Here is a 24,879-nt window from a genome sequence, read left to right as displayed (position 1 = left end):
ATGATAATTTGCAAGGTCTACGAAATTGTATACATGATATACTCTGTGTGTGCATTTTGGTGTATTCCACCTTGATTAATTGTTGCACCTAAGGATACTTATTAAATACCGAGATAAAAACCCTTTTATGCCTTAATCATGTCTGGTTCATAATTCTAGGACCAGGGAAAGGGCATCAGCTGTGGCTTGCAGACTAAGAAATTTGAATTTGCTGTTCAGCTGAGGGTTTGCTACAGTATCAACAGTTTATAAGGTTATGAAATATTAATGCAGCTTTGTACTGCAGAACATAAAAAGTGTAAAATGGGATATTTAGAATTAAGTTAACCTTATAAACAAATTCAGAGTTACATATTGCACGGACTACAATCTGCCCCACTTCTACACTATTTGAAACTTCTTAATTTTTTTTTTTCATGTGTGAAACCAACACATGACTGATTGCTATACTAAGTGCTGGCATATTGTGTAGTAACCTTTTATGTATTTTTGGCATCTTTTCCACTGCCACCCCCTCCTCCCCCAAGCTGCTACAAATGAAACCACATACACTGTGGATTGCAAAGCAGCGTTTATGTTGCCTAACCACAGAAGTCTGTGGTTTAAAAGGTCTGTAGCCTCAGGAGCTCATTAAACTGACAATTTCAAAATGGCTCTTTTCAGTGCTAGTACTTTTTTTTTTGCCTTGCTTTAGAATTCAAGTCTGCAGTCCATCATTCTGTCCCCTGTCAAATTTTCATCTGTGTGGCTTTACAGTGCTTGGTACACAGTGTTGCTAAAACAAAAATTAGCAGCCAGTGGCAACTAACAGAAAGGCATTTGCAACCACTGAGCACTATCAATGCTGAATGAAGTTAGGTGTATATTTTGTTGTCAGAGACTACTCACATTGTGTTATTGCTTCTCTTCTTTACAGTGAATTTTGCAGGGGCTAAGTACACCTACTGGATTATATTTTGTCAGGTCTATCAAATTATTCACATTAGAAAAGACATTTTGTTCTGGCAGAGATGAAGATCCCATGTTTATCTGAGTTAACTTGTATGGTTCACAGTACCTTCTCATTGTATGTATCGTTGTACTGTAACTGGCTCTTCAATGTTTCCTTTGATGCCCCAAGAGTTTAAGCTTCATGTAACATCATATTTACATGCATGTTTGTGTGTTTGTGCATACAGAGGAAATATGTTTGCATACATCAATACATACATGTGTATTTTCATGTGTTTTTAGGATTGGTTTTCAGCATTCTGTTTAGATGATGGTGGGAAAGCACTGCCTGTGTTCAGTAATGAACAAGGATAAATAATTAATCTCCTGAAAATCCTGTGGAACCATTAATTCTTGTAATCTTAAAGACCCTGTCAGAAGGATTTCTGTGTAGCATTTTTTCAGAATGTTTTTATTACTGAGCATCCATGCCTGTAGGAGATGGGAAATGGGATGGAAATCCTTGCAATATGACATGCATTTGTGTTGCCTCTGTTCAGGAGATGAGTGCAAAGCCTAAAGCATCTCTTCTCTCCACAATTCCTGCTTGGGAAATAGGACCAGGAGTACTGAAGTTTCAGAACGGGAAAGGTGGTTTTTTTACCAAGTATTTTATGGTTCATTTTTTTTTCTCCTTGCTGCAGTTACCCAATTGAAGCTGGGAAATGAACTTGCAAACTCCCATTTCACTGGCTTTTTCTAGCGGTGAAGAATTTAAAAGGTTGTTCTCTCTCTCCCTCCCTTACACCCGTCCAAAAATCTCCTTCCTCCTCTGTGTTTTAAGTTGACTATATTGGGATTTAGAAGACTGTGGCACATCTTTCTGTTAGTTGCTCTGCAGCAGAGTTTTGCCAAACCTCAATGTCTTCTTGTATTGTCAGATTTCAGTTTTTTGAGAGCCAGGTGTCACAACAGCCAGTCATTTTAAAGATTACAGGCACATCTTATAATTGGTCCACTTTTGAAAGAGAGAGAGAAATACAAGCATATTCTATCACTTTTGATCTGGGTCAATACTTTCCAGCACAGAAGAGAGAATATAGTACTTTGCCTTTATCTAAACTATAAAACTAAGCATTTAATGGTGGGGAGATCCACTGTGGGACTCTCTAGATGTTCTTACTACCATATAGAAAAGAGTCTGTCTGCAGGTGGTGACAAGTTTGGTAAAGATTTTATGGTTAATAGTGCTGTTTGCCTTGTATTCCCATTCTTGTAATATATGGTAGAAGCAACCTGTCAAAAGTTTTAATTGCTGGGCGAATATTCTCTTTGCTGTTTTGCTCATTATGTGAAAAGAAAATAAAGACACATAAATGCACAACTTGCCCAGAACAAGGTGGGAATATGTTAAGAGGTGTCCTCAAGTAGAACTCAGGTCTCAAGCATCAATTTTGTTCCTTCTCTGATGTACTAATCAATTAATGTAGCTGGATATTTGATGGTAACTCACTTAATTTTGTCAACAGGAATGTGCACGGTTTAGTAAAAACTATTTGCAAGTTAATACAAATTCAAGCTGTTCAGCTCGGAAAAGATGGAGATGAGTCTGTCTGGAGTCTGTATGGAATCAGGTTAGTTTTACATTCTTTATTTAGAAACAATAATAACTTTCTTGTCTGATTTCCTGGAAAAAAAAAAAGAAAATTATGTTAATACTGGATTTTGATCTTACTCTTTTTTGTGTATTTTGCTTTGTTCACACTGAACCGGTAATGAAGTGCTGGCACAGGTTGCCCACAGAGGTTGTGGAATCTGTCCTTAGAGATAACAGAACCTGACTGTATGTGATAATGGGTAGCCTTTACTAACTGACTGCTTGAGCATGTGGGTTGGACTGGATGATCTGAGTAGCTCTCTTTCAACCTAAGTGATGATCTGATTTTGTGGTTTTTGGATGGTTTTTTTTCAGTTGAAAGTTTTAAGGAGTTTTAATATAAGGATCAGATTGCCACCATAAGCTCAAAATGGACAGTGGCAGTGGGGCAATGGGAAGAGGAGGGGAGAGAAAACAAGTACTAGTACTTGTTCAAATACTGGATGCCTTCTAATATTTCTTTTAATAAGTATTTTATTTTAAAGCTATGAATCACTTCTCACTTGTTTTTCCTGCTTTGTTCTTATTACAAAAGGCAAGTTCCCAAATGTCTTTGCTGTTAAGGTGATTGACATGTAAAAATAAAATACTTAAATATATAGAGATACTTACCTAAAACTTCTTGTCAGGCAATATCAGACTTTTGAAGAGGACATCCTAGTGACTTCATCCATCCCTTGAGAAACCATGAGTCAATACTGACATTAAAAGCCTCTGTTATACCTTTTCTGGAGAACAGAAAAGCTTGGTAGATGTTATTAATGCTTTTCAAGTTACTTTTTATGCAATTAAGAGTTATCATTGTAGGAGGCTGTGGCTATAATGGCTTAAGGATATAAAATTCATTATTTGAGACACAGGAATCATATCTTCTATTGAGCAAAATAAAATAGTGAAGAAAGTGAAACAGGCTTTTTGGTGTGCTGGATGTGTTTGCATTCCTGAAATCCTTCATGTGGCTCTATCTGTTCTCTTTACAAAATCCCTACTTGTATAGAGCAGTTTTAAATGAAGGGTAGGTAGTGAAGACAGAATTCTTTTGGAACCTTTTTTAAAAGCTTCTGGTAGAAGAAGCTAAGTTAAAGGAACTTAATTCTGGCTTCTGGTATGAAATTCTGGTATGAAAAAGAGGGTGGTAGGATGTAAGTGGAATAAAGAAATAGTCTCTGCCCAATAGAGCAAAGAAAAGGTATTACATTTTTTCGCACTCACTGAAGGAGAAGTTACTGGTAACATACAGTGAAGGCGAAATTTGGTAATTCAGACTGATATAAAGTAAAATAGTAGAGAACTAAAAACAAGAAGTAGACTTTTATTTAGCCAGTAGGGTTTTTGTTTTCCCTTTTGGTTACAGTTAACTTTAATAAAGAGAAATGATTGCTTGACATAGGGTCAGAACCCTGAGATTTTGAAACCTGACTTCTGGTTTTTAGTGTATAGAACAACCTGTCTATTCATTGTAATGTAAAAATTTTTGTAGTTGTGCTCCATGAAATGCCATTAAAACCTGATTTTTTTGTAAGGAATTGAAGAATGTATACAGTAGCTTACCAACACTAATCTCCCATTACAGTGTTCGTATATTATGCTGTCAACTGTGCAAAAGTATTCCATATGGAAATCATCACTGAAAAATCAAAATGCAGCAGTACATTCTCAAGTGGTTTGTTATTGTCACCAGTATTGCAGGGTAATAAATAAATGTGGCTTAGGCCAATGTTAGTTCTGGATAATAGAATTAATTTTATAATACAGCTTCTTGGAATGACACAATATCATGATCAGTTCCTGAAAAGAAATGGAAGAAAATTAATGTATTGTGGATTTGTGCATTTTATTATATAGTGTTTCCCTGGGATGGAGTTAACTTTTTCCAGAGCAGCCATCTGCAGCCACTATAGTGTAGATAACACACCAGTTTTGGCTTCTGCTGAGCAGTGCTATCCCTCCAGCCCATTGCCATCCCTCAAAGGGCCAGTAAGTCCCTTTAGAGGGGGCATAGCCAGGATAGCTTATCCAATCTAACAAAAGGGATATTTCATATGGTATGACACTGTGCTCAGGAGTAAAAGCTAAGAGGAAGGAGCTGGCAGTGCATTTGTTGTTAAGGTGTTTGTCTTCCAAAGCAATTGCTGTGCATACTGAAGCCCTACTGCACAGAAATTTGCTACACATTGCCTGCTGATGGAAAGTAAAGAATATTTTTAAATTTTCCTTGCTTTCTTTTCTGGCCTTTGCTTTTCTTTAGTAAACTGCCTATTTTTTTAACCCAGAAAGGGCTCCTGTTAGCATTCTCAGTGCAGGTGGTTTATGATATATATGTACAAAAAATTGAATATTATTTTTTTCTGAAGGCTATTAGCCTTTTTAAAAATGAACTGATATTTTATGATATTATTCATGATTCATCATGCATGATTTTACTATTTTAAAGTTATAGAGAACTGCTACTTTTCTGAATTCAAGATTCAGAGCAGGTAACAAAATGCTTAAAAAATGTATATTTGATGGAGTGAAGTGCTGTTCCTGAAAGGACCAGCTTTCAGAAAGGGCCAGGGTCACATCTGCATACACAGAAAGGTGTGTTGACTGGACACATTGTTTCCTCATACAGAAAAAGAAGTCTGTCACTGAATTTGTCCTTTCAATCAGATTTGAGCTCACTTCTGTTCAGAGATGTAACAAAAAAGTTCAGATGACCTAAAAGTTAAAAATAATGTATGTTTTATTGTTACCCCTCACAAAAATTTATCTTTATTTGCCTGGGCATTTCCATATTATGAGTGGGTAACCACTATGTTTGTTTGTGTGTTTTGCTTTATCCTCAACCCACTAGCAGTAATTTAGGGTAGTGGTGCTGTAATGTCATTTAAAGATGCATGTTTTACAGTGATGTTCTAGCAATTCTTAAGATGATGTTGGTAATAAGATGCATCTTCACAGCTCAGTTTTCTTTCTGCTAATAGCATTATCAAGTGGAACATTCTTGATTTCTCTTTTTAGTGCTTCATTATTAATCACTATTTATTGTGGAGCTTAGCTGACTTACTTCATCATCCAGTTCAGTGCAATTCTATTAGTTTCAGAACATACAAGATCTGTAATAAAAGATTTGCTTTTTTTCCGAAATAGTAAGCCATTTTAATTTGAAACTTGATGTTTCACATGCTGACTTTAGGAAGGTTCCCCTGGCTTTGGTGTCATTACAGCATTTAAATGATGAATGGAGACATATTCTCTTCATGAAGAAAGGTGGTTGATTTTTAAAATATGACAAAGTTATTGAAATAAGAAGCTGCTATAACCCTATATGTCTTTACAAGGCCTGTGTGCTTTCAAGGTCCTGGCATTTCACGTGAACAGTGTTTCTAGCTTACTGCCTGATAAGGATCTGGACTATGGTGTCGCTGGATTCAGCTGCTAGACAAGCAACAACTTTTTTGGCTCTTGCATGCTGTCATTTTTGGAAAGCTGCAATGAAGCAATAACCTTAGCTTTTCTAGTCTTTGTGCACAGATTGTAAAAGACTCTAACTTCAGTAAAATGTTTACAGGATCTAGGAAGGTGGACATATGAAGAACATTAAGTAAGTTAACACATTTTTGAGAAATGAATGTGAGAAGTGACAGGCTTCTAGCCCCAAATATGAGGGCCAGACCTGTAATATGCATCGTTTGTGTTCTTAGAGATGGCATCTGTTTTCTGAACATATTTCAAGTAGTCCATAGCATCAGCCAGCTTTCTGAAAGAACCTTTGTCTTCAGATTTTTTATGTTCCTGAAAAGAAACACATCTTCAGAAGAAAAATTATTTGATGAGCAGAGGGAAAACCAGTTTAAAAAAAAACCCCTGTATTTTTTGCTGTGTTGTAACCACATAGCAAAGAAAACGAGAGTCATAGGTATGTAAATACTCTTCAGCCAGCTTTCATAGTTTGGTGGGCCTTTAATTCAGCTGATGGCTATGTAATTCTTTGCTTATCTTCACATCTAGTCAGTTACTCACGACTCAAAAAATGTTAACATTGAGAATGTTAAAAAACATAATGAGGAGCACCACTTTAAGTTTAGGAATATGTCTGGTAGATGTTTTTTCATAAATAGTGTTTTGCTAGGCATAGCATAACTAAAAATTCCTGATTATGGTAGATAAGTATTACCTCGTTAGTTTAGCGAAGGGAAGCCTTAATGTACCATCATGTTGTGCATTTCAAATTTGCCAGGTAATGGAAAAAATTCTTTTATGGTGTTCTTTCAGATCTCACTCACTTCTTTTGTAACTGAGTTGGTTCAGTGCTGCTAAAGATGAAGCCCATGTTGTATTGCAGTGGTATTGGATATGAGTGTGTCTCAGTGAGTTTTGTCTTCTCTAATAAAAAGACTGTTGGAAATTCTGGCTTTTTGATCCTCAGAAGTTTTTAAAGCAATGGTAGTAAGTGAAATAGCATTGTAAATTGTTCCTAAAAGGCATATCTGACTGTCACTCATGTAGTGTCTGAAACTGAGGCAGTGTCTCTTGAGAGTCCACTTCAAGGGATAACTCTGAAATCATTCACTGCTCTGTAGGCAAAATTCCTTTAAGGTCTTGTAGCACAGATTTGTTGGACCTGTGAGCTGGAAAGATGGTTAGCCAAACTGAAGGTGGTGGTTTGCAGCAAATTTATGCTGCCTTTCTCTGTTTGCCTTTCAACTTACAGCATAGAATGGTTTGAGTTGGAAGGGTCCCTAAAGATCACCTAGTTGCAGCACCCCAGTCCCAGACAGAGACACCTTCCACTAGACCATGTTGCTCAAAGGCTCATCCAGCCTGTCCTTGATGTGTAGGGATGGGGCATCCAGAACTCTGGGCAGTAAGTTACTCTAGTTAAATGACTTTGGTTTTGTTTCTGACAGAGCAGGTTATGTACTTCAGGCTTCCCACCTTCCCAGATTTTCCTCCACTTGGAGGAAATTTTAATCTCCTTTCAGAAGTTTTGAGAAAATATTTTCTTTTGATAGTGTAGTGATCTTAGCAAAGCTCTTAAAGGGAGTTGGTAAAAAGAAGAGGTTAAATTGGCTATTTCGACAGCCACGCTTATAAGTTTGTTGTTTTGCATACTTCCTTCTGTGTTATAGATATAAATGTGATTTCTTTGTCTTTCAGGAGCACTCCTCATCCATTAATCACTGTCCTAGAAAACAGACCTGATTGCTGGCCAGTTCTACTACAGCAGATAACTGCATTTTTCCATCAGTGTCCAGAAAGGTAAATTAATGAAAAAATTTAAAAAGCCTAGCAAATGTGGACAGCTGAATCATATCACTGTAACTGTTTTGTTGAAGGCAAACAAGCTGTAAGAATTCTGTATTTTGTGAAAGATACTTGTAAAATGTAATTATACATTTACAATGTATATATTTATAATTAATGTATACAATGTATACCTATTTATAATTTATAGCTCACATTTAAGATAGTATAAATAATAATAATTAAATAAATACTGGTATAATCAACTAAAATTGATTTCATAGCTTTTTATCAAATTTGTTGATAAATTTTCTGTGGGTATAGAATAATTGGTGTAAAACTGATAGCGTATTTGGATTTTTTTTAAAAAAATCAGCAATTTGGCTTATCAACTTTGTAAAAATTTTGACTGCTTAGTCATAAAAAGTGAATACAACTGTAACTCATCTATACAAAATGATGGCTTGATGAAGGAAAAGTAAAGACGATTAAATCACCAGAAAGGATGAGGTCTTGAAAAACAATGTATCCTTCTGATTAAAAAATACAGAAAAAAAGTCAGTGGAACAACCTTATTATCAAGCATCATTAAAATGACCAAATGCTCCACAGCCAACAATCTCAGCCTGTTCTTCATGCTTACCACTCAGGAGTTTGTCCAATAAAACTTCAGTGTAAGACAATGAATCTGTGGCTTTCTCAAAGAGAACTCTTTTATATGATTTTACACCTATATGTATGATTTTCAGATAAAAATATCCCTTATTTCCTGTCTTCTGAAAGACTAATAACAGAGTAATAGAGCAGAGATATTGGCTTCGCTGTTCTCTTGCTCTTTGTGAAGAAACAATTTAATTAATCTCTTAAATTTCTGGTGGGCTTAGACTACATGATCAATAGTAAGACTTTTAAGCAAAAGTATGTTTTGCTCAATTTAATTGATCATGGTCTTTTTCAAATGTTGTTAATTCTTTCACTCAGCTGCTAAATCTGGGACTCACATAAAGTCCCCTCAGATGTATAAATGGAGTAAACTGTAGATTTTTTGCTGAGCGGCTTCTTTTGAATTAAAATAGGATTTTTTCTTAGTGAAAAGGAAAATATAGATGTTCTTTTTGGTGCTCTTTGCTCAAGATTTCTGTAGGTAAAGTGCTAGACTGAGAATGTGGAATCACAGAATAATTTAGGTTTGGAAATGCCCTTCAGAACACGGAGTCAAGCCGTTAACCTAATGCTAGCAAGTCTCCCACTAAACAGTGTCCCTAAGTGTGATGTAAACAAGCTATGTTAATGTGACCTATTACTGAATTTTTTCTACAGTTTTGCATCAAGACTGAGTGTTGATGCAAAACTGTAGAAGCTTGTTTAAGACAGAGTTTTGATTTCCTGTTGATATACTGGATGGTAGGAAGGCTCTGCATAGGGATTTGGACAGACTGGATTTATTGGGCTGAGGCCACTGGTATGAGGTTCCACCCCAAATGCTGGGTCCTGCACTGTGGTCACAACAATTCCATGGGGGGAAGAGCTGAGGGAAGAGTGGCTGGAAAACTGCACAAAGGAAAGGGATCTAAGGGTGCTAGTTGACAGCATGTGAACATGAGCCAGCATGTGCCCATGTGGCCAAGAAGGCCAATGGCATCCTGGCTTGCATCAGAAATAGTGTGGCCAGCAGGTACAGGACTAGGAAATGTACTTGGCACTGGTGAGGCTGCACCTCAAACCCTTTGTCCAGTTCTGGGCCCCTCATGACAAGAAGGACATGGAGGTGCTGGTGCAAGTCCAGAGTAGGGCAATGGAGCTGGTGAAGGGTCTGAGCACAGATCTGATGAGGAGCAGCTGGGGGTGTTTAGCACAGAGGAAAGGAGACTGAGGGCTGATGTTATTGTTCTCTGCCTGAAAGGAGGAGCCAGGTGGGGGTCATCCTGTCCTCCCAAGTAACAAGTGACAGGATGAGAGTAAATAGGCTCAAGTTGCATCGAGGGAGGTTTAGATTGGCTGTTAGGAAAAATTTCATCATGGGCTTGTCATGTAGCAGTCTGCTCAGGGAAGTGGTAGAGTCACCATCACCGGAAGTATTCAAAAAGACCTGTAAATGTGGCACTTGACATGGTTTAGCAATGGGCATGACACTGCTGATTGGACTTGAGCCTAAACAATTCTATGATTCTATATTTGTTACTGTATTGACCATCATCTTCATTTGATTGTTTTAGTAATGTCAAGGACAGCTTGTATTCCTAACATGGTCAAGCCATGTTCTGTGATAATATTTTACTGGGAAGCCATGTTGATCAAAACAGTTCCTGTTTCACTTAATTGTATTAAGACCATTCTGCAAAAACTGATAAGTAAAGGATGACTCCTTTTTACTGAAATTATGTTTTATGTGTTTTAAAAAGATATTTCTCAGAATGGCACATTAGTCTGTTATGACATTCAGCAAGGAAAGTCACTTTCTTGAATTGATGAGGAGAAAAAGAATAAAATTAGCAGTGTTGTAACCTGCAGGTCCATATTGAGTCTTTTAAAAAATTGCATTTTGAGGTATGGTTATGGTACTGGGTGTCATGATAGTACTTAGTTATGGTAAGTCCAAGTTTTTTTTGAGATTTAGTAATGTCCTTCTCAACATCGTTCTGTTAACTGGGTCTTGTGAATTTTTGCAGCTAATGTCACATTCCTTAGGTTTGCTTGTAGTTACACTTTCAGTAGAAAGCATTCTTGACAAACTTATTTCTTGAACTGCAGGGCAGAGGGTTCATGTGTTGGTATAATGGCTTCATTTCTGAGATACCTCTATTGTGAACCATCCCAGTTACGGGAATATGCTGAACTGCGAATGGGTTTACTTAAGATCTTACTGCAACCTCATGGGCCAAAGCACAAAGAAGCACCCTCCATGCTGGAATGTGAGATTCTTCGACTTTTGTGTGATTTGATTCCACACTTGCAGGTAGAGCTGTTGCCTGATCCTACCTTTTACAAACAGATATTATCAAAAATAGCAATATTATTATTGTTGTCTTTCAAGTGTGCACATATAGCATTCTTTTCCATTTTCTGTAGATGCAATTTATTGATAATATATAAATGTAACAAACTGTCTCATTCTGGTAGAAGATAAGACTTTGTTTGCTCAAATCTGATACACCTGCTAAGATAGGAATTGAAACATGTTTACTGTAATTATTTCTGTTTAGTTGCCTCAGTAAACATACAGTAAACTTAGAACGACAGTAATGAGAAATTTTTTTTAAATGGCAAGATATTTTTCAAAACCACATAGTTTTAGCTTGAAGTGGATAATATTAAAATTAAGCAAACTTTATGAGAAGCATGATCTAAGTGTTTCTAGATATTCCTTTCTCATTCTTTATAACAGAGTGATTAGTGGGTCTGAACACAAAATTTAGTTGTTCTGGAATGTGCTGAAGGTTTTGAATATTTTTTTAAGTTGCACAGTGATACATGATAGGAGCTAGGGATTTAATCTCACAATCCCCTTTGGTTACAGGCCTGTGATGTTGGTTAAACTTAAAAGCTCTGCTTTTCCTCATGCTTTACCGTGATACCAGTTAAGCATTTTGTACCTATCTTTTCCTTCTTCTTTTGATATTAGGACAAAGCTTCAGATAGATGTATTCAGCTAAACATGACGTGCTTTGTCCTTATTGCTGTGGAGAGAGGGTTCATTAATATGACTAATGTAAAGCTAAGTAGGCTTCTTATAAGGATATTTAGTAGCATCTTTCTGCTATGGCATTTTCCTAGAAAAGTCTTCTTTGTACTCACAGCTACTTTCCACAATCTTTTTGAAGACGTATAGCTTCCATTATATGTCTTTATCTTGGTTCAGGTCTATTCCCTGTGATGATGGGCACATGCTGTCCTTTTCTAATCACAGAGAGATTTCTGATTTTGTTTCAATTTTACCCAAGCTTCAGTATAACATTGTGTTTTAAATGTGTGACCAAGCTTCAGGCTTGAAAACATTTAGCCATAAAAATGGCACTGAATAAAACTTACAAAATTAGTTATGAATCTTTGTTTCCTTCATGCATGTTGGCATTTATTTTTTTAAAACAAGAAATCAGTTGTTTTTTTAAAACAGAAATCATTTTTTCAAACTTGTATTAATACTTGAACATTTTTGTCTTGCCTGAGATACAACTTCTACAATGGAAGGTACTTCCTTCAGGAAACCTGTTTGATGGACTGTTTTGTAATCTGTTAATTCCTTCCTCTTCTTTCTCTGAACCTCAGGTTGTTCTTATATTTCATTTTAGCATAGCTTAATTTAATTCTCTGTGTAATATAGATAGACAGGAATGTTTCCCTGTCATTTTGTCTGACAATGTCAACCAAGCTGTCAGAAGTACAGCTCTTAACTTGTAGACTTTTCTGCTGATCAATTCAGTGAGATTTCTGCTTAGAGCAGATTATTTATAGAAAAAAAAAGGAATTAAAAATTAGGGTGTGATGCTTAATGCTGGTTCCAGAGTTTGGATTGGAAGAGTGCATTTGTCTGGAAGTAGAGTTTTCAAGAACAGAAAACACTGTCATCCAATACATAGGGACTTTCTGGGGACAATCTGCTTCTTGAAACCTCTTTAGCAAGCATTTAGATATGGAGATACTGCTTTTGGGTATCACACTTAAGCTTTTAGTTTTTGTGGTAGTTAGATTGAGTGATGTTCTGGAATTGAGACACCACTGCTTTCTCTTTTGAGACAAATGGTAAAATCCTGGTTATTTTGTAAAGGAAGTATTGTAGAGCCAGATGTTTCCGTTATAAGAATGTGTACTTGCTTAATGAAATCCCCACTCACTTTTTTGTGCTGTTGTAGAAGCCCGAATAGCTGAGTTAATTGCTGTTGCTTTTGAGTAAAAAGGGATTTTTCTCATCAGCTACCAAGAAATATTTTAATTCTTTCACATGTTTCTCATTTTACTTCAAAATATCAAACAGCAGTTCATTATTTTTTTTTTTAGGGAGGTTGAATAAGGGATTCCTGGCGTTAGTTTGTACAGATGTTTCTTCAAAGATGTGGTACTATGCAATAGAAACATAGTAGAACTAATAAAAGTAATTCTAAGTTCTGCGTAGACAGGGAAGGGCACCTAAATCATCATGTGTTTTGCCTTTTTTTTTGTTTTAACTACTTTTCTGCAGCTAAAAGACTTACTGCAAGTTACAGAAGCTTTGTTCTTCCTGCAAGAGCTGTTCCTCAGCCTACTACGCTATCCTTCGTTTTGGGAAGTTCAGTTAACGCAGCTTAGTCTGCAGCTGTTATGCTTCTGTGAAGTGTGTTTAAATGTGACAGGAGAATGCTCATCTTTGATCTCCCTAATAGAGGACAACTTTGAGCTCCTACAAGAGGTAAGAGTATATGGTAAAAATGTAAAATAGTTCTATTAAATTTAAAGATTGTCATGTTTAAGGCAGCAGAGACATTGATACATGACATTCACCTGACGGTGACCAGTGTTGATTTCAAAAGTTTCTCATTTTTTTTCCCTTTTTCAGAAGGTAAAAACTGGTTCTGTATATATATCAATTCTGTATATATTAATCTTTTAGTACAAAAATTTGTTTAAAGTGAGTTACAACAGTTTGGACAAAGTAGCTGAATGTTCTAATTACTTAGTTAAAATGCTATTTCTGCACAGCTGTATTCTTCATTCTTCATGCTCTGTCACTGCATGTGCACTTATTCATGTGCACATGATTCATGAAGATAATCTTACCAAGTTTTTAGTTTCCTGTTTGTTCTGTTTACTGTTACTGAGAAACAGAAGAGACTTGGAACTTTTTTCTTTTTTCCTCATAGGTATTTCCAGTGGACCAGTATATAGTTGGGCTAGCACTTCTACTCCTGCAAACTCCAGAAAGTCAGCAAAAGTCAGTCTTGAGTCTAGGTAAAGCTCAACTTGTGAAAGAGGAATCCACACTCTTAAAACTGTGTCTTTGCTTCTTCATATTTATGAAATAAGCACAGCATTCCCCTGGAATTGGATTGGGTGGTGAAATTGGGCTTTCTTTATAAGCAGAATTTTTCCTGAATTTAAAAAGTAATGGCAGTAAAAGTAATTTTTCCTACTACACTGACTTATTCCATTGATGTTAATGTATTTTAAGCTCCCTGCTGTCTTGGTGCTTATTGGTTTCATTTTTGAGCCAACAGGATATTCTTAGCTGATGCTCATGCATCCTGAGTGGTTTCTTATTACAGGTATTGAGAGCAGGCGTGACGATCATGGCAGTGTTTGGCCGTGCTTTTGACTTAGCAGTTTTGATTAGTGTGGTTATTCCAGTAAAAACAAAGGTTTGTGCTACATTTAATTTCTGTATTTTTTGCTACCATCAGGTACTTTGCTATAAACAACAGAAATATTTGTGTCTCTAAATGAAAAATGGCAAAAAAATCTTTTATTCTTTATATACACATACAGTAAATCTGGGGACCTTTACTTTGCTCAAATGGAGTGTTTCCTAGAAGTGTCATGCCTCTGTCATGCCTAAAGGTACCAATCTTCTTTCCTTTTTTCTCCTTGACCTTTGTTTTTCCTCTTTTCCTCATTTTCTCTTAAATAGCCTATAAAATCCTTTCGTGTTCAGAAACCCAGGACGTCTCAACCACAGCCCATACTTTGGTGATGCCTGTGCTACAGATCTTATCTTCTACAACAGTTGGAGATTGCATATCAGGGGATGTTTCTGGAACTACCAGGCAGCAGCTGGCTGTCAAACTGTTGGGAATATTAAAGGAGAAAGGTGTGAAGGATAAACAGGAATTGGTAAATTGATAAAGTTTCTTTCCTTTTTGGGGGGCAGGTAGGGGAGGCATTTAACATTTTTTCTGCACGAAGCCTAGCTGCTTGGGAAAGACTCTGCGTGTGTGAATTTCTTTGCGTGATACATTCTATGGGCATGTTTGAAAATATGTATAGTCCATAAAACTAGAGCAGTGGTGAAGTGAAAGTTTGTTTCTTTTCTGGATATTGGTTATATTTAGCAAATGAGATTTTTTTACTTTAAGAGACCATATAGATTTAAGAATTCACCTCTGTTTCTAAGCAAGTAACTGGATTTAGTAGAAACCAGGGTTACTTATATTTACTCTGTTTCTTTCAGACTTGTTTATTCTCTGCATCTCTTTCCTTACTGCTGTGAGTGGCTATTATGTACTATTCTTTCTACCTTGGCTGAAGAGAGTTACATAGCACCTAAATGTCAATGAACAAATTTTGTCTCATTAACCTGAATCTTTTTATAAGTTCTCCTGGGGTTTTTTGGGTTTTAGTTATTTACTTATGTCCCACTTCTCTGCCGTCTATTTGTTTATCTGCACTGTTCCAAGAACAGGTGACAGCAAATCTCTTTGATCAACATGTGTCTAGCAGTGCGGTAGCTAAGCTCCCTTACTGCTTTACACCCCTGTGTAAGACATCTAGTCTAGCCTTTCATAGGGAATGGAGCCCAGATGAGGTTATCTAGTATCCTATCCAATCACATGTTGAAAACGTCCAGTGATGGGAGCTATGATGGGGACTATACCATGTCCCTGGGGAGGTTGTTCCAGTGAATGATTGTTTTCACTATCAAAAATGTCTTGCTTGTAATGTTGTCCCTCACCTTCTCCCAGGCATCTTGTATCCATTGCCCTTTGTATTCTCCAAGTGGCTCTTTGTGAAGGGAGAGCTTCTGTCCTCTTAGTAACTGCCCTTCAAGTACTGGAAAATAATAACATCTCCCCTTGAGCCTTCACTTCTGCAGGGTGAAAAGACCTGACTCATGGCACTCCTTTGACTCATCTTCAGTCCATCCACATCTGCTTTGGAACTGTGGGGGCCAGAACTGGGCACACTGCTCCATGTGCAGTCTGACAAGCGCTGGTGAGGTGGGATGGTCACATCCCTCTCTGTGAGCAGTGCCCCCACGGATGCATCTCAGGATCCACTTTGCCTCAGTAGCTGCAGCAGTCACTGCTGACCTGGTCCCTGCGTGTTGTCCGCTGGGAGCCGCGGGCTCCTCTTGGCAAGGCTGTCCCACAGCTCACGGGACCTGGCCTGGCCAGGCTCTTCGGTTTGGGGCTCCCAGGTGCAGGACTCTGCACTTCCTTGGTTGAACTTTACACAGTTCCTGTGGCCCCATCTTCCAGCCTGTTCATATCTCTGCAAGGTGACTCTCCCTGCTGATGAGTCCCCCTCAACACCCAGTTTAGTGACACAGCAAACTGGCGAGGGTGCTTTTGCTCCCATCATCCAGATCATTCATGGAGATGTTACAACTTGGAGCTCGGTACTGATCCTTAGGGCACCCCCCTTGGGACAGGCTGCCAGTCTCAGAAAAGCACATTGATGAGAAGAAAAGGAAGTATTGAAAACCAGCATTATCAGTAACTTTTTTCCTGTCCTGTCTAGTAATTGGCTTATGTCTTCCCAGGCTTCTACTTAACTGCTTATGTATCTGATCAGCCATTTCTTCTTTTTGATAGCTCTGATTTATTCCAGTTCCAGCTGAATCCTGACCTTCATGTATGCTGCTGTGAAAATCCTAGCAAGGATCTTGTAGTCCCCAGTGGCTATTTGACCACCTTTCCATTGGGGGTGTGCTTCTTTTTTTTTCTTTTAACAGCACTCAGAAGTTAAATGTCCTTTAATGGCTTTTTTTTTCCTTTTGCATTGATGGTAGTGGGGAATATTTCTACCTTTCATGACATGATTTTGAAAGTTAGGATGGGGCTAGGCCTTCGTGTATGCTTTGCCATTGAGGGATTTTATTTATATATATATGTGTGTGTATGTATATACACACAGAGCCCCCTATATATATATTTATGTTGATAGACTGTAATTTTGTACTTAACTAGCTTGACTAGAGTGCAGCAATAAAATAAAATTGTGATCATAACCTCCCAATAAAGGGAGAAGAGAGTGAGTACAATTACATAGCGAAACCTTTTGGGAATGTAATGTGGAATGGCAAATATCAATATAATATTTCAGGCTCTACCAATTTTAGCAGTTTTTCTCAGGCACTTAAAAAAATATTAAAAAAAAGAGAACATTACTACCACAAACACAAAAAAAGCCCCACAAACAAGCAACACCCTCTCAAAGAGAACTCCAAGCAGCAGAAAACCTTTCATAGGGTTCTGCTTTTGATTTCAAGACATGTTATATTCTCCAAACAGGCAACTAAACAGTGCATCTTATGTATCCTGGAACTCTTACTAGACCTCTATATGTCCTTGGATAAAGTTTAAATACCTTTTTAAATAATGGAGGTATCACAGCTGTACCCAGAAGATATTTTTGTCTCCAAGTGATCTTTCCAGCCAGAGGAGATAGCACTTCAGATTGCTGATTTTTCACATACAATAGTTGTAATGTGTAAGTAATGGAATAAGCTAATTTCAATGTCATTTTTAAGAAGTAATCCTCCCTTCCATTTATCTACATTCTACTTTACTATTAGCCAAAATAAATTTACATTGAATCAAACAGTGTGATTAAAATGAAATTCTGCACTTTTAATTAGAACGGCTTTTACCACTCAGAGTCTTTTTTCCCCCCTGGTTATTTGAAGCTGAGTGGACGCATGCCTTTTGTATGATGAATTCTGCTTTCAATGTTCATTTGGAGATCTCTTCTCCAATGCTTTCTTCACCTCATCTTTATATAAATGTTCTTCACCTGATTACTGCCAGCTAACTACTTTTTTGATAATGTAAAGATATATTCTAAGGAAGCAAATAATTAGTGGGAAAGAGATGTCATGTCTTGTATCAAGCTTTCCTGTTTAATGAAAAATTTTGAACTTTATTTTACTGGAGCTTTAAAATATATATACCCTTATATAAAGATCCAACTTAATTCCTCCTTTGCATTTTACAACTTTCCTGCTGCTAAAGGGTATCTACCATGAATGCAACTGTTACTGAAAAGGCTATATTTCTGTTAGAAGAAATCTATGGAGGAGTGGGGGAAAATGTTGGAAAATCCTTTTAACTTCAGCACAATAGTATATTATCCTTATATTCCTGGTTAATGCCTAGTTTTGTACCCTACATTTCTTAGTACAAATGCCAGAAGTTAGTGTGGCCCTGTCTTAACTCCCAATGAGTGTGATTAATAAGTTCTGCTAATACTTCCTTCTTTATTTGTGTTAGTGATTAATATTTACTAGTTGATACATTAGCTTTGAGAACAAGGGTTGTGTGTCAGACCAAAGAATGATGAGAGAAATACATAATGACTTGATGACATATTTGACGTGCTCCCAAGGAGAGAAGATTCACCAGAAGATCAGGAACCATGTCCAAACAAGTCCATGGAAATAGTTAACATATGGATGTATTCAAATATGGAATGTATATGTATTTGTTTCAGAAATATAACCCAGTCTGTTAGGTTACTGAGCATGAATGCTTTGAGGAGAATTCCCTATGCCTCCAGGAATAAGCTGACAATAAAGTAATATCAGCTTTCTAACCTAACAAATTGGATTGAGAGTTTACTTCCCTGTTTTCAGTGACACAACTGTAGAGTGTTTTGTTCTGAGAAGCAAAGCACTTCTTAAACAAAAAATGTAGAATCAGGTTAACTTAAACCTGTGGTATTAAGTACTATTAAGAGTTAAGACAGTTTTTAAAATAATATAGATGATAGTTAAAATTCTGGGATTATCCCGTCATTGCTAAAAATGTAAGTTTTAACATACTTGAGAATGAAAATGCCCATTTTAGTGGGCAAGTAGCACTGCCATTACCATCAAGAATAGGAGTGATGGATGTCAGATAAAATGGGGACTTCTGAGCAGGGAATTATTAACCCATTGAAACATCTATAATGAAAGAATTCCTATAAAAGATTTTGAAAAAATCTATCACAGTGTATTATTTATATTTATTGCATTGGGACCATAATAAATGTTTTGGATGTTACGATTGTTCTTTCACAGTATCTTATTTGTTTGACACTTTGATTTGTTTCACTTGTTCTCAGGTGCCCTGCAAACTCCTATGCCCCATAACCAGCTCTTACAGTTCATTGTATACAACCTGGAAGATCATGGAGCTCATGAAAGAGAAGTCTGCAGTTACTAAGTGGCTATCTTCAGTGAAGTCACTACTACCTTTTAGCACTCAAATACCTGCCCATGTTTTTCTTTTGTTGGCTTATCTATTGATGCAAGAAAATGGAGACAGTCTTCACAGTGTACTCCAGGCTACAACAGAAATAGCCAAGGCTGATTGTTCTCAGGTAAAGATTTATTTTTAGTGGTTTGGGATTTTTTTCAGGAGTTGGGTTGGATTTTGCAGACTGAGAGGAGCAAGTCTGCCGCAGCTTCATGGTGCTAGGCCCAGCAAGTGGCAAGGCTGCATCCCCAATAGGTACAGTGTGGATCTCTCCAGCAACAGTGCATAGATGGCCAGTGTGTTGAGAACATGCCTTCTGGATCCCAGTCTCACCAGCTGTTGGCATCTCAACACTGCAGTTGCTGATGGAGACTGTCCCTCATCCTGCAGAGATGTGCGCACACCTATACTCTCAGCTCGCTCTCCTTTGTGTGTCACTTAGAGCAAAATATGTATGATGTCTCTGTTTTGGAGTATTTTGTGGTTGTTTAGACTTAGGAAAAAGACTGGCTTATTTGTTGATATTATCCAGGAAGCATGAAAATACAACATGAGGAAGCTGAAAAGGGGCTACCAATAATTTCTAACTTCTGATCACCTTATGAATTATTCTCTATGTTTTTTATGATTACTGGAAGACTGCCGAGTTCCTTGTGACACCTTTATTCTTGCTTTTCAGAAATATGTGCATAGTCTTTGTCTGCTTCAGTACTGAATTCAAGCTAGAATTATACAGGATGCTTAAATTTACCTCCATAATCTGGAAAGATGAAGGAGGTTATATGGAAACAGCAACGTAATGCAGAGGGCATTGTACAGAAACAACCATAACTTATCTGTAAAATAGGCAAGAGAGAAGTGTCGATTCATCTTTAATTTATGTCATAAAGACAGGCTTTATTTTCTTTGGGGTTTTAAAAATTGCTTTCTTCAAAGGGTTTGCATGTTCTACAGCACAAAAATTTTAAAAAGTTACAATTTTGACATGTATTATTTAAGTACATGTTGGAAATCTGGTAGCATAAAAATCTTATCTCCAGGAAAAACAAAATCCTTTAAGAAGCAGACAGGTTAGAAGTAGAATGATTTTGCCAGAAAATAACACTTTTTACCTCCTACAAGCTATTTAGACCTCTTGTTGAGAGGAGGGGTGAAGAGCTAATCAATGAAAAGGGAAAGAATGTAAAATTTAGAGGTAATGAAAAGTGTGATCTTACTATGACAATGTGATCCTAAGCCAGGATTCAGAAATGAGTGTTCCAAATACATTTCCTTATGTAACTGAGAGTTTTTTGAGGGAAGACATTGAACACTAAGCTCAAGTAAACTCAATAGATGCTTTGTTGGCCTACTTTATTTTTTTCAAAGTAGTTATTAAAACTTCAGTTTCTCACTTAGAAAGCACCGAACTGTGCTCAAAGGTCAGGAGTAAGCAAAATGAATTGCACTTCTATGTAAAAGCAAAGCTGAACTCATGTGGAACCATCTGGGTATCTCTTCTTTAACTTAGTTTTTTCTTGAAAATGTTTCTGTAAGTCAGGTTTCAAAATTATTAGAAGTGGTACACCTCAACTCAACTACGAATAGTTTGACATGTCCACTAAACAGTTTTGACCAGGGATCCAGGTCCCAGTCCTTGTAAATTAATTATTCTCTAGGAAGAAGGTAGGTATGACGTACATCTGCCCTGTTGTGGGAACCTTTCTTTGTCTTCTGATCCAAGCTGCTGCCAGTAAGGCAGGTTTCTTCTTGTGCCTAGCTAGCTGTATATAAATTATCTCCAGATGCTCTGGCAGTGGATTTTGGTTTTTGTGGACTATATATAACCTGTTTTGTTGCATTGGGTCTTTGAGTGAGATGATGAATCAGTGGCATATTATAGGAAAGGGAGGAATAATGCTTTGTTTATTAACTATTTTATATAGTTGCTCAAAATGCAGTTTAACAGTCATACAAGAAAATAAGTGACTTGCGGAAAAAATACCACGAAGTAATATGGGACCTGAGCAGAATGGCCTGAAGCCTGACTGTAGGGAATGACTGTTGTGAATTTCATTGGATTGATCTAAAATAGTTCAACAGACTTTAAATGAACAGGTTTAGAGACAAAGCAAAGAGTTAGTCAGCAGAATTACAGAAGCTTTAAACAGATACAGGGAGAGTGATTTAACTTTAAGCTATTAATGTTTAGCATTATGTGAGTAGGGTTTTCTGCGTTGTTTATTCTTATTTTAAGCCAGAGATTTTGTTCATCAATACAGTAAGTAAGATTAATGGACAAATTCTGTTGAGCTAACTATTGTGGTCAGACTACCTTAGAATTAGGAAACACTCCTTAGAATTAAGGACCTTCATGAAAAAGTCCTCCCTGGAAGGACTTGTGTAAGGACTAGGAAGTATGGCTTGTGTCCAAAGGCAATGAGAAGATGAAGTTCAGACTTCATAATATGTTTTGTTTCCCTAGCAATCAGCAGAAGTCCTTGTGAATTAGAAACTATTGCAAAAATGGAGAACTCAATCTGATTTGTTGATACTTTCTTGCTGGCTCACATTTTGTCAGCTGATAAGGCGTGTAGATGGAGAGCTTTTAGTTTTTTAAATTACTGTGGGCTTTAAAATACTTTTCTGCAAAAAATGTAAGGTACTTGGGTATCTTTGTAGTAGTATCGCATAAAGCAATCAGTATAACTGGTAATATAGCATTTGTTCTGCTGAATAGTATTTGAAAATTTGGTATGGGAAAAATAGTGTGCTTCTTTGGGATGATGTTTCTGTTCCTAGTCCTCAGTTAAGTGCAATCAAGGACACCATTATCTCCAGTTAGCAACATTTAATGCATTTCTAGCTTTTAAATGATGTATTTTACTCCAAAAAATTTTAATGCTTTGAAACTTGAACTTACTGTCTGGCTCATTTGAACTTGGCATCACCTGGCATCTGTCTTGCCTCTGACAAGTTATTTTAGTTCTGAGTCTGCTTAATGGCTCCATAGAGATTATTACAGTGTAGCACTACCCTGAAAGATTATCACATTGTTTCTTGTAGGTTCATTGCTCTCTCTAAGGCAGAAGAATTGCTGTAGACATGTCTAATCTTTCTCTTGCAATAACAGTACAGAGAGAGAACACTGAAGTTCCTGCATGGAGCATATAACTGATTACTTTAATAAACTCAGTCAGCAATGTGATGGCAACTAACACTAACATACTGATGGCAAAATTATACTTCAGAAATTGCTATATTTTGTTCTGTGTTTTATTCAGTTCCACAGAAATAAATGATGCTTTATAAAATATGGTGGAAGTAAGTGGTTGGAATGTAAGTTAAGAAAGTGAAAAACTCATCATAACAAACTTGTTAGACATTTTGAGTCTTCAGTTCCTTCCTTAGGGTACTTTTTGAAGGATGCTGTGGGAGGTGGTGTGCAGCGTAGTAGTTAGAAGGCTGTTCTGAAGAAGTCAGAGGAGAGGAATGGAAAGAAGAAAACAAAAAGTGGTTGTTAAGCCCAATCTTATTTTTAGACAGTCACATTTATATTAACTTGAATCTGTTCCTTTGGTGTTAGGGGCACTTCAACACTCAGTTTAAAGCCAGATATTTGTTACAGGTATATTCTGAATACTTTGAATCATGTCCAAATCAAAGTAAACATGGGCTAGACGTTTACTAGCTACTACTTCAGCACTTAATGTTGCAGAAGTTAAACAAATAAAGGGTAAAATTAAGAAGCGTCTACTTTGGAGCTACTGAATTACCTGTACTCCACCAGAGTATGTAAAAATGCTGAGATGTCATGGTAAAAGTCATAGCATAAAAAGAATTGTGTGATGGGGATTTTTGTTGTTGGTTGTTTGGTTTTTTTAGTGATCTAGACAGTCACAGAATTCTGCTGCTGTTGTTCAAAAAGGGACACAATTGTTGTAGCTGTGGATATTGAATTGAAAAGCCACAGTTGATTCCCTTGCAAAATCCAGTTGAAGAATTGTGTTTCAAAACAAAATGGAGCCAGAAAGAGTCATTGCTTTCATGTTTATTCCAATTCTTCAGAGTTCACAACAGTAGCTCCCATTTTCACACCGAATTGTTGTTTTTATAAGGAGTCTATTATCTGAACTGATGGAGCAGTTAAAAAACATCACTAGGCTTAATTATTATATCATAATTGCTCTTGCAGACATTGTTCTGGTTATGCTTTATTTTTGTTTCAGTTTTTTTTTTTCCATTATCCTCTCCATGAAGGGAGGCTACAGAATGTTTCTCTACATGTATCTCTTCTTTCCTCACTGAGTAAAAGCCTTTTTATGATGCAAGGTAATGGTTTTAACTGAAACATTTTGGAGTAGTAGTTCAGGACTTTCACTATAGAAGAAAGCCCAGAAGAATTTTCTAAAGACTGAGGAATGAAGAGTAGTATGTGGGTTGTTAGGCTTTCTGAAGTAAAATTCTCTGCACATGCTGCAGAGACACATGGAGGACTTAATTGGTCTTTCTAATTGGATGAATTGTCTTGTGCAGAAATAGTTATTTCACTCTGTGAAACCCTTGCTGTGCTGCAAGGAGAAGCAATTAAATAATCTGACTGAGGTCACTGGTGGCTATAGCACAAGAGTTATTACTGTTATTTGAGGATTATGAGTCTATAGAGGACATGCATTCTTTATGGTCTTTCAACTGCTCAAATGAACTATTTTAGTGGTAAATGGCACCTTCTGAGAAGTTGATCTGAAGATGCATTATTTTCTGTTCTTTGGGGTTTGGGAGTGCATTAATACCCACAAATGTAAAATACATTTTTATTCATGTAGAAAACATGTTTAAGGATATATTAAACAAAATTTGTCTTGTTCAGGTGGTGCCTGATGCTTTTTTTGTTAGATTCATTATGCAAACTTTAGCAAGTAGCAGTAGGGAAAGAATCATGTCATAGTCTGAGCTTGTGGACAGACTCTTCATGATTGTAACTTATTGATTAGGATCCTGCTAGAGTACATGAAACTTTTGAAAACTAGCTTGTGTTTTCTAAAAAGTGCTTCTCATTTGTGAGATAAATTTATTTTATAGTTTTATAAAAAGAAACTTAGCTACATTTATGCATTTATCTGAAAAACTTGTTTCTTCATTTGCCTGAATTGCCCTGTAGTTTTGTCTTGTTCATTGAAGCAAGAAATGCCAAAATACTGTATGCTTTCAGAAATCTTCTCATTTCACTGTCTTGCCTACTGGACAACTAGGTTGATGGTTATCTGACCAAATTCAGCGCAGAGATGGAACCTGCTATTCTCCCTTAGCTTGTGCTTTTTGAAAAAGAGCAGTTGTCCCGTAGCTCAGGAAAGAGAAGTCATGCCACCAAACGGCAGAGAATGCTTCTAAGGTGTATTTATTGTATAATATCCTTTTGTCACACATGTTTATTTTTATTTTAAAAGGGAAAATTGTTGAGAAATATCAGCATCATTTTTGTGATGCAAATCAGTTTTAAAACCAAAAAATGTGATGTCAAAACCCATTTTGAGATTCCTAATGGTAGTCTTGACCTAACTTTTGCATCCTCTGGTACCAGTGTTGACAGGCAGCATGGCTCCCATTCTGAAGCTGGTTCCTGCCTACTGGGAGCTAGTGAATTGTCATATGAACTTTGTGGAGCTTGATGCCTTTGATGAAGATGTAGCATAAATTTAATATTGAAATTAATCTCTGCATTGTTTTGTCCAGTATATGAGGGAGATGGAGGGAGGAGCAGCTTTGCTGTACCAGAACATTTTGGTGTTTTTCCTAATCATACTATTGAAATATACAGGACAAAACAAACAGACTGTAAAGGATAATACTTCTCAAGAAGTTTCTGACTGTCTTTACAGTAGCACATGCGTAAACATTTCCGGAGAATTTTGTAAATCGAACTTCGGGTGTGTTTAC

General features: G+C 36.8%; 1 protein-coding gene across 2 annotated transcripts in view; it reads left to right on the top strand.

Annotated features, from left to right (window-relative positions):
* Window positions 1–24,879, top strand: part of FOCAD (focadhesin) — an 89,743-nt gene that overhangs the window by 10,580 nt on the left and 54,284 nt on the right. For both annotated transcript variants that reach the window (XM_059492507.1, XM_059492508.1), the window contains 7 exons: window positions 2,460–2,564; window positions 7,730–7,831; window positions 10,568–10,772; window positions 12,993–13,199; window positions 13,651–13,738; window positions 14,415–14,617; window positions 18,830–19,087. In XM_059492507.1, coding sequence (XP_059348490.1) covers window positions 2,460–2,564; window positions 7,730–7,831; window positions 10,568–10,772; window positions 12,993–13,199; window positions 13,651–13,738; window positions 14,415–14,617; window positions 18,830–19,087 — 1,168 coding nt within the window. The remainder of the gene's footprint in view (window positions 1–2,459; window positions 2,565–7,729; window positions 7,832–10,567; window positions 10,773–12,992; window positions 13,200–13,650; window positions 13,739–14,414; window positions 14,618–18,829; window positions 19,088–24,879) is intronic.

The sequence above is a fragment of the Ammospiza nelsoni genome, chromosome Z (assembly GCF_027579445.1).
Source record: "Ammospiza nelsoni isolate bAmmNel1 chromosome Z, bAmmNel1.pri, whole genome shotgun sequence".
In the NCBI taxonomy this organism is placed as follows: Eukaryota; Metazoa; Chordata; class Aves; order Passeriformes; family Passerellidae; genus Ammospiza; species Ammospiza nelsoni.
This window is presented reverse-complemented; position numbering and strand designations above follow the sequence as displayed.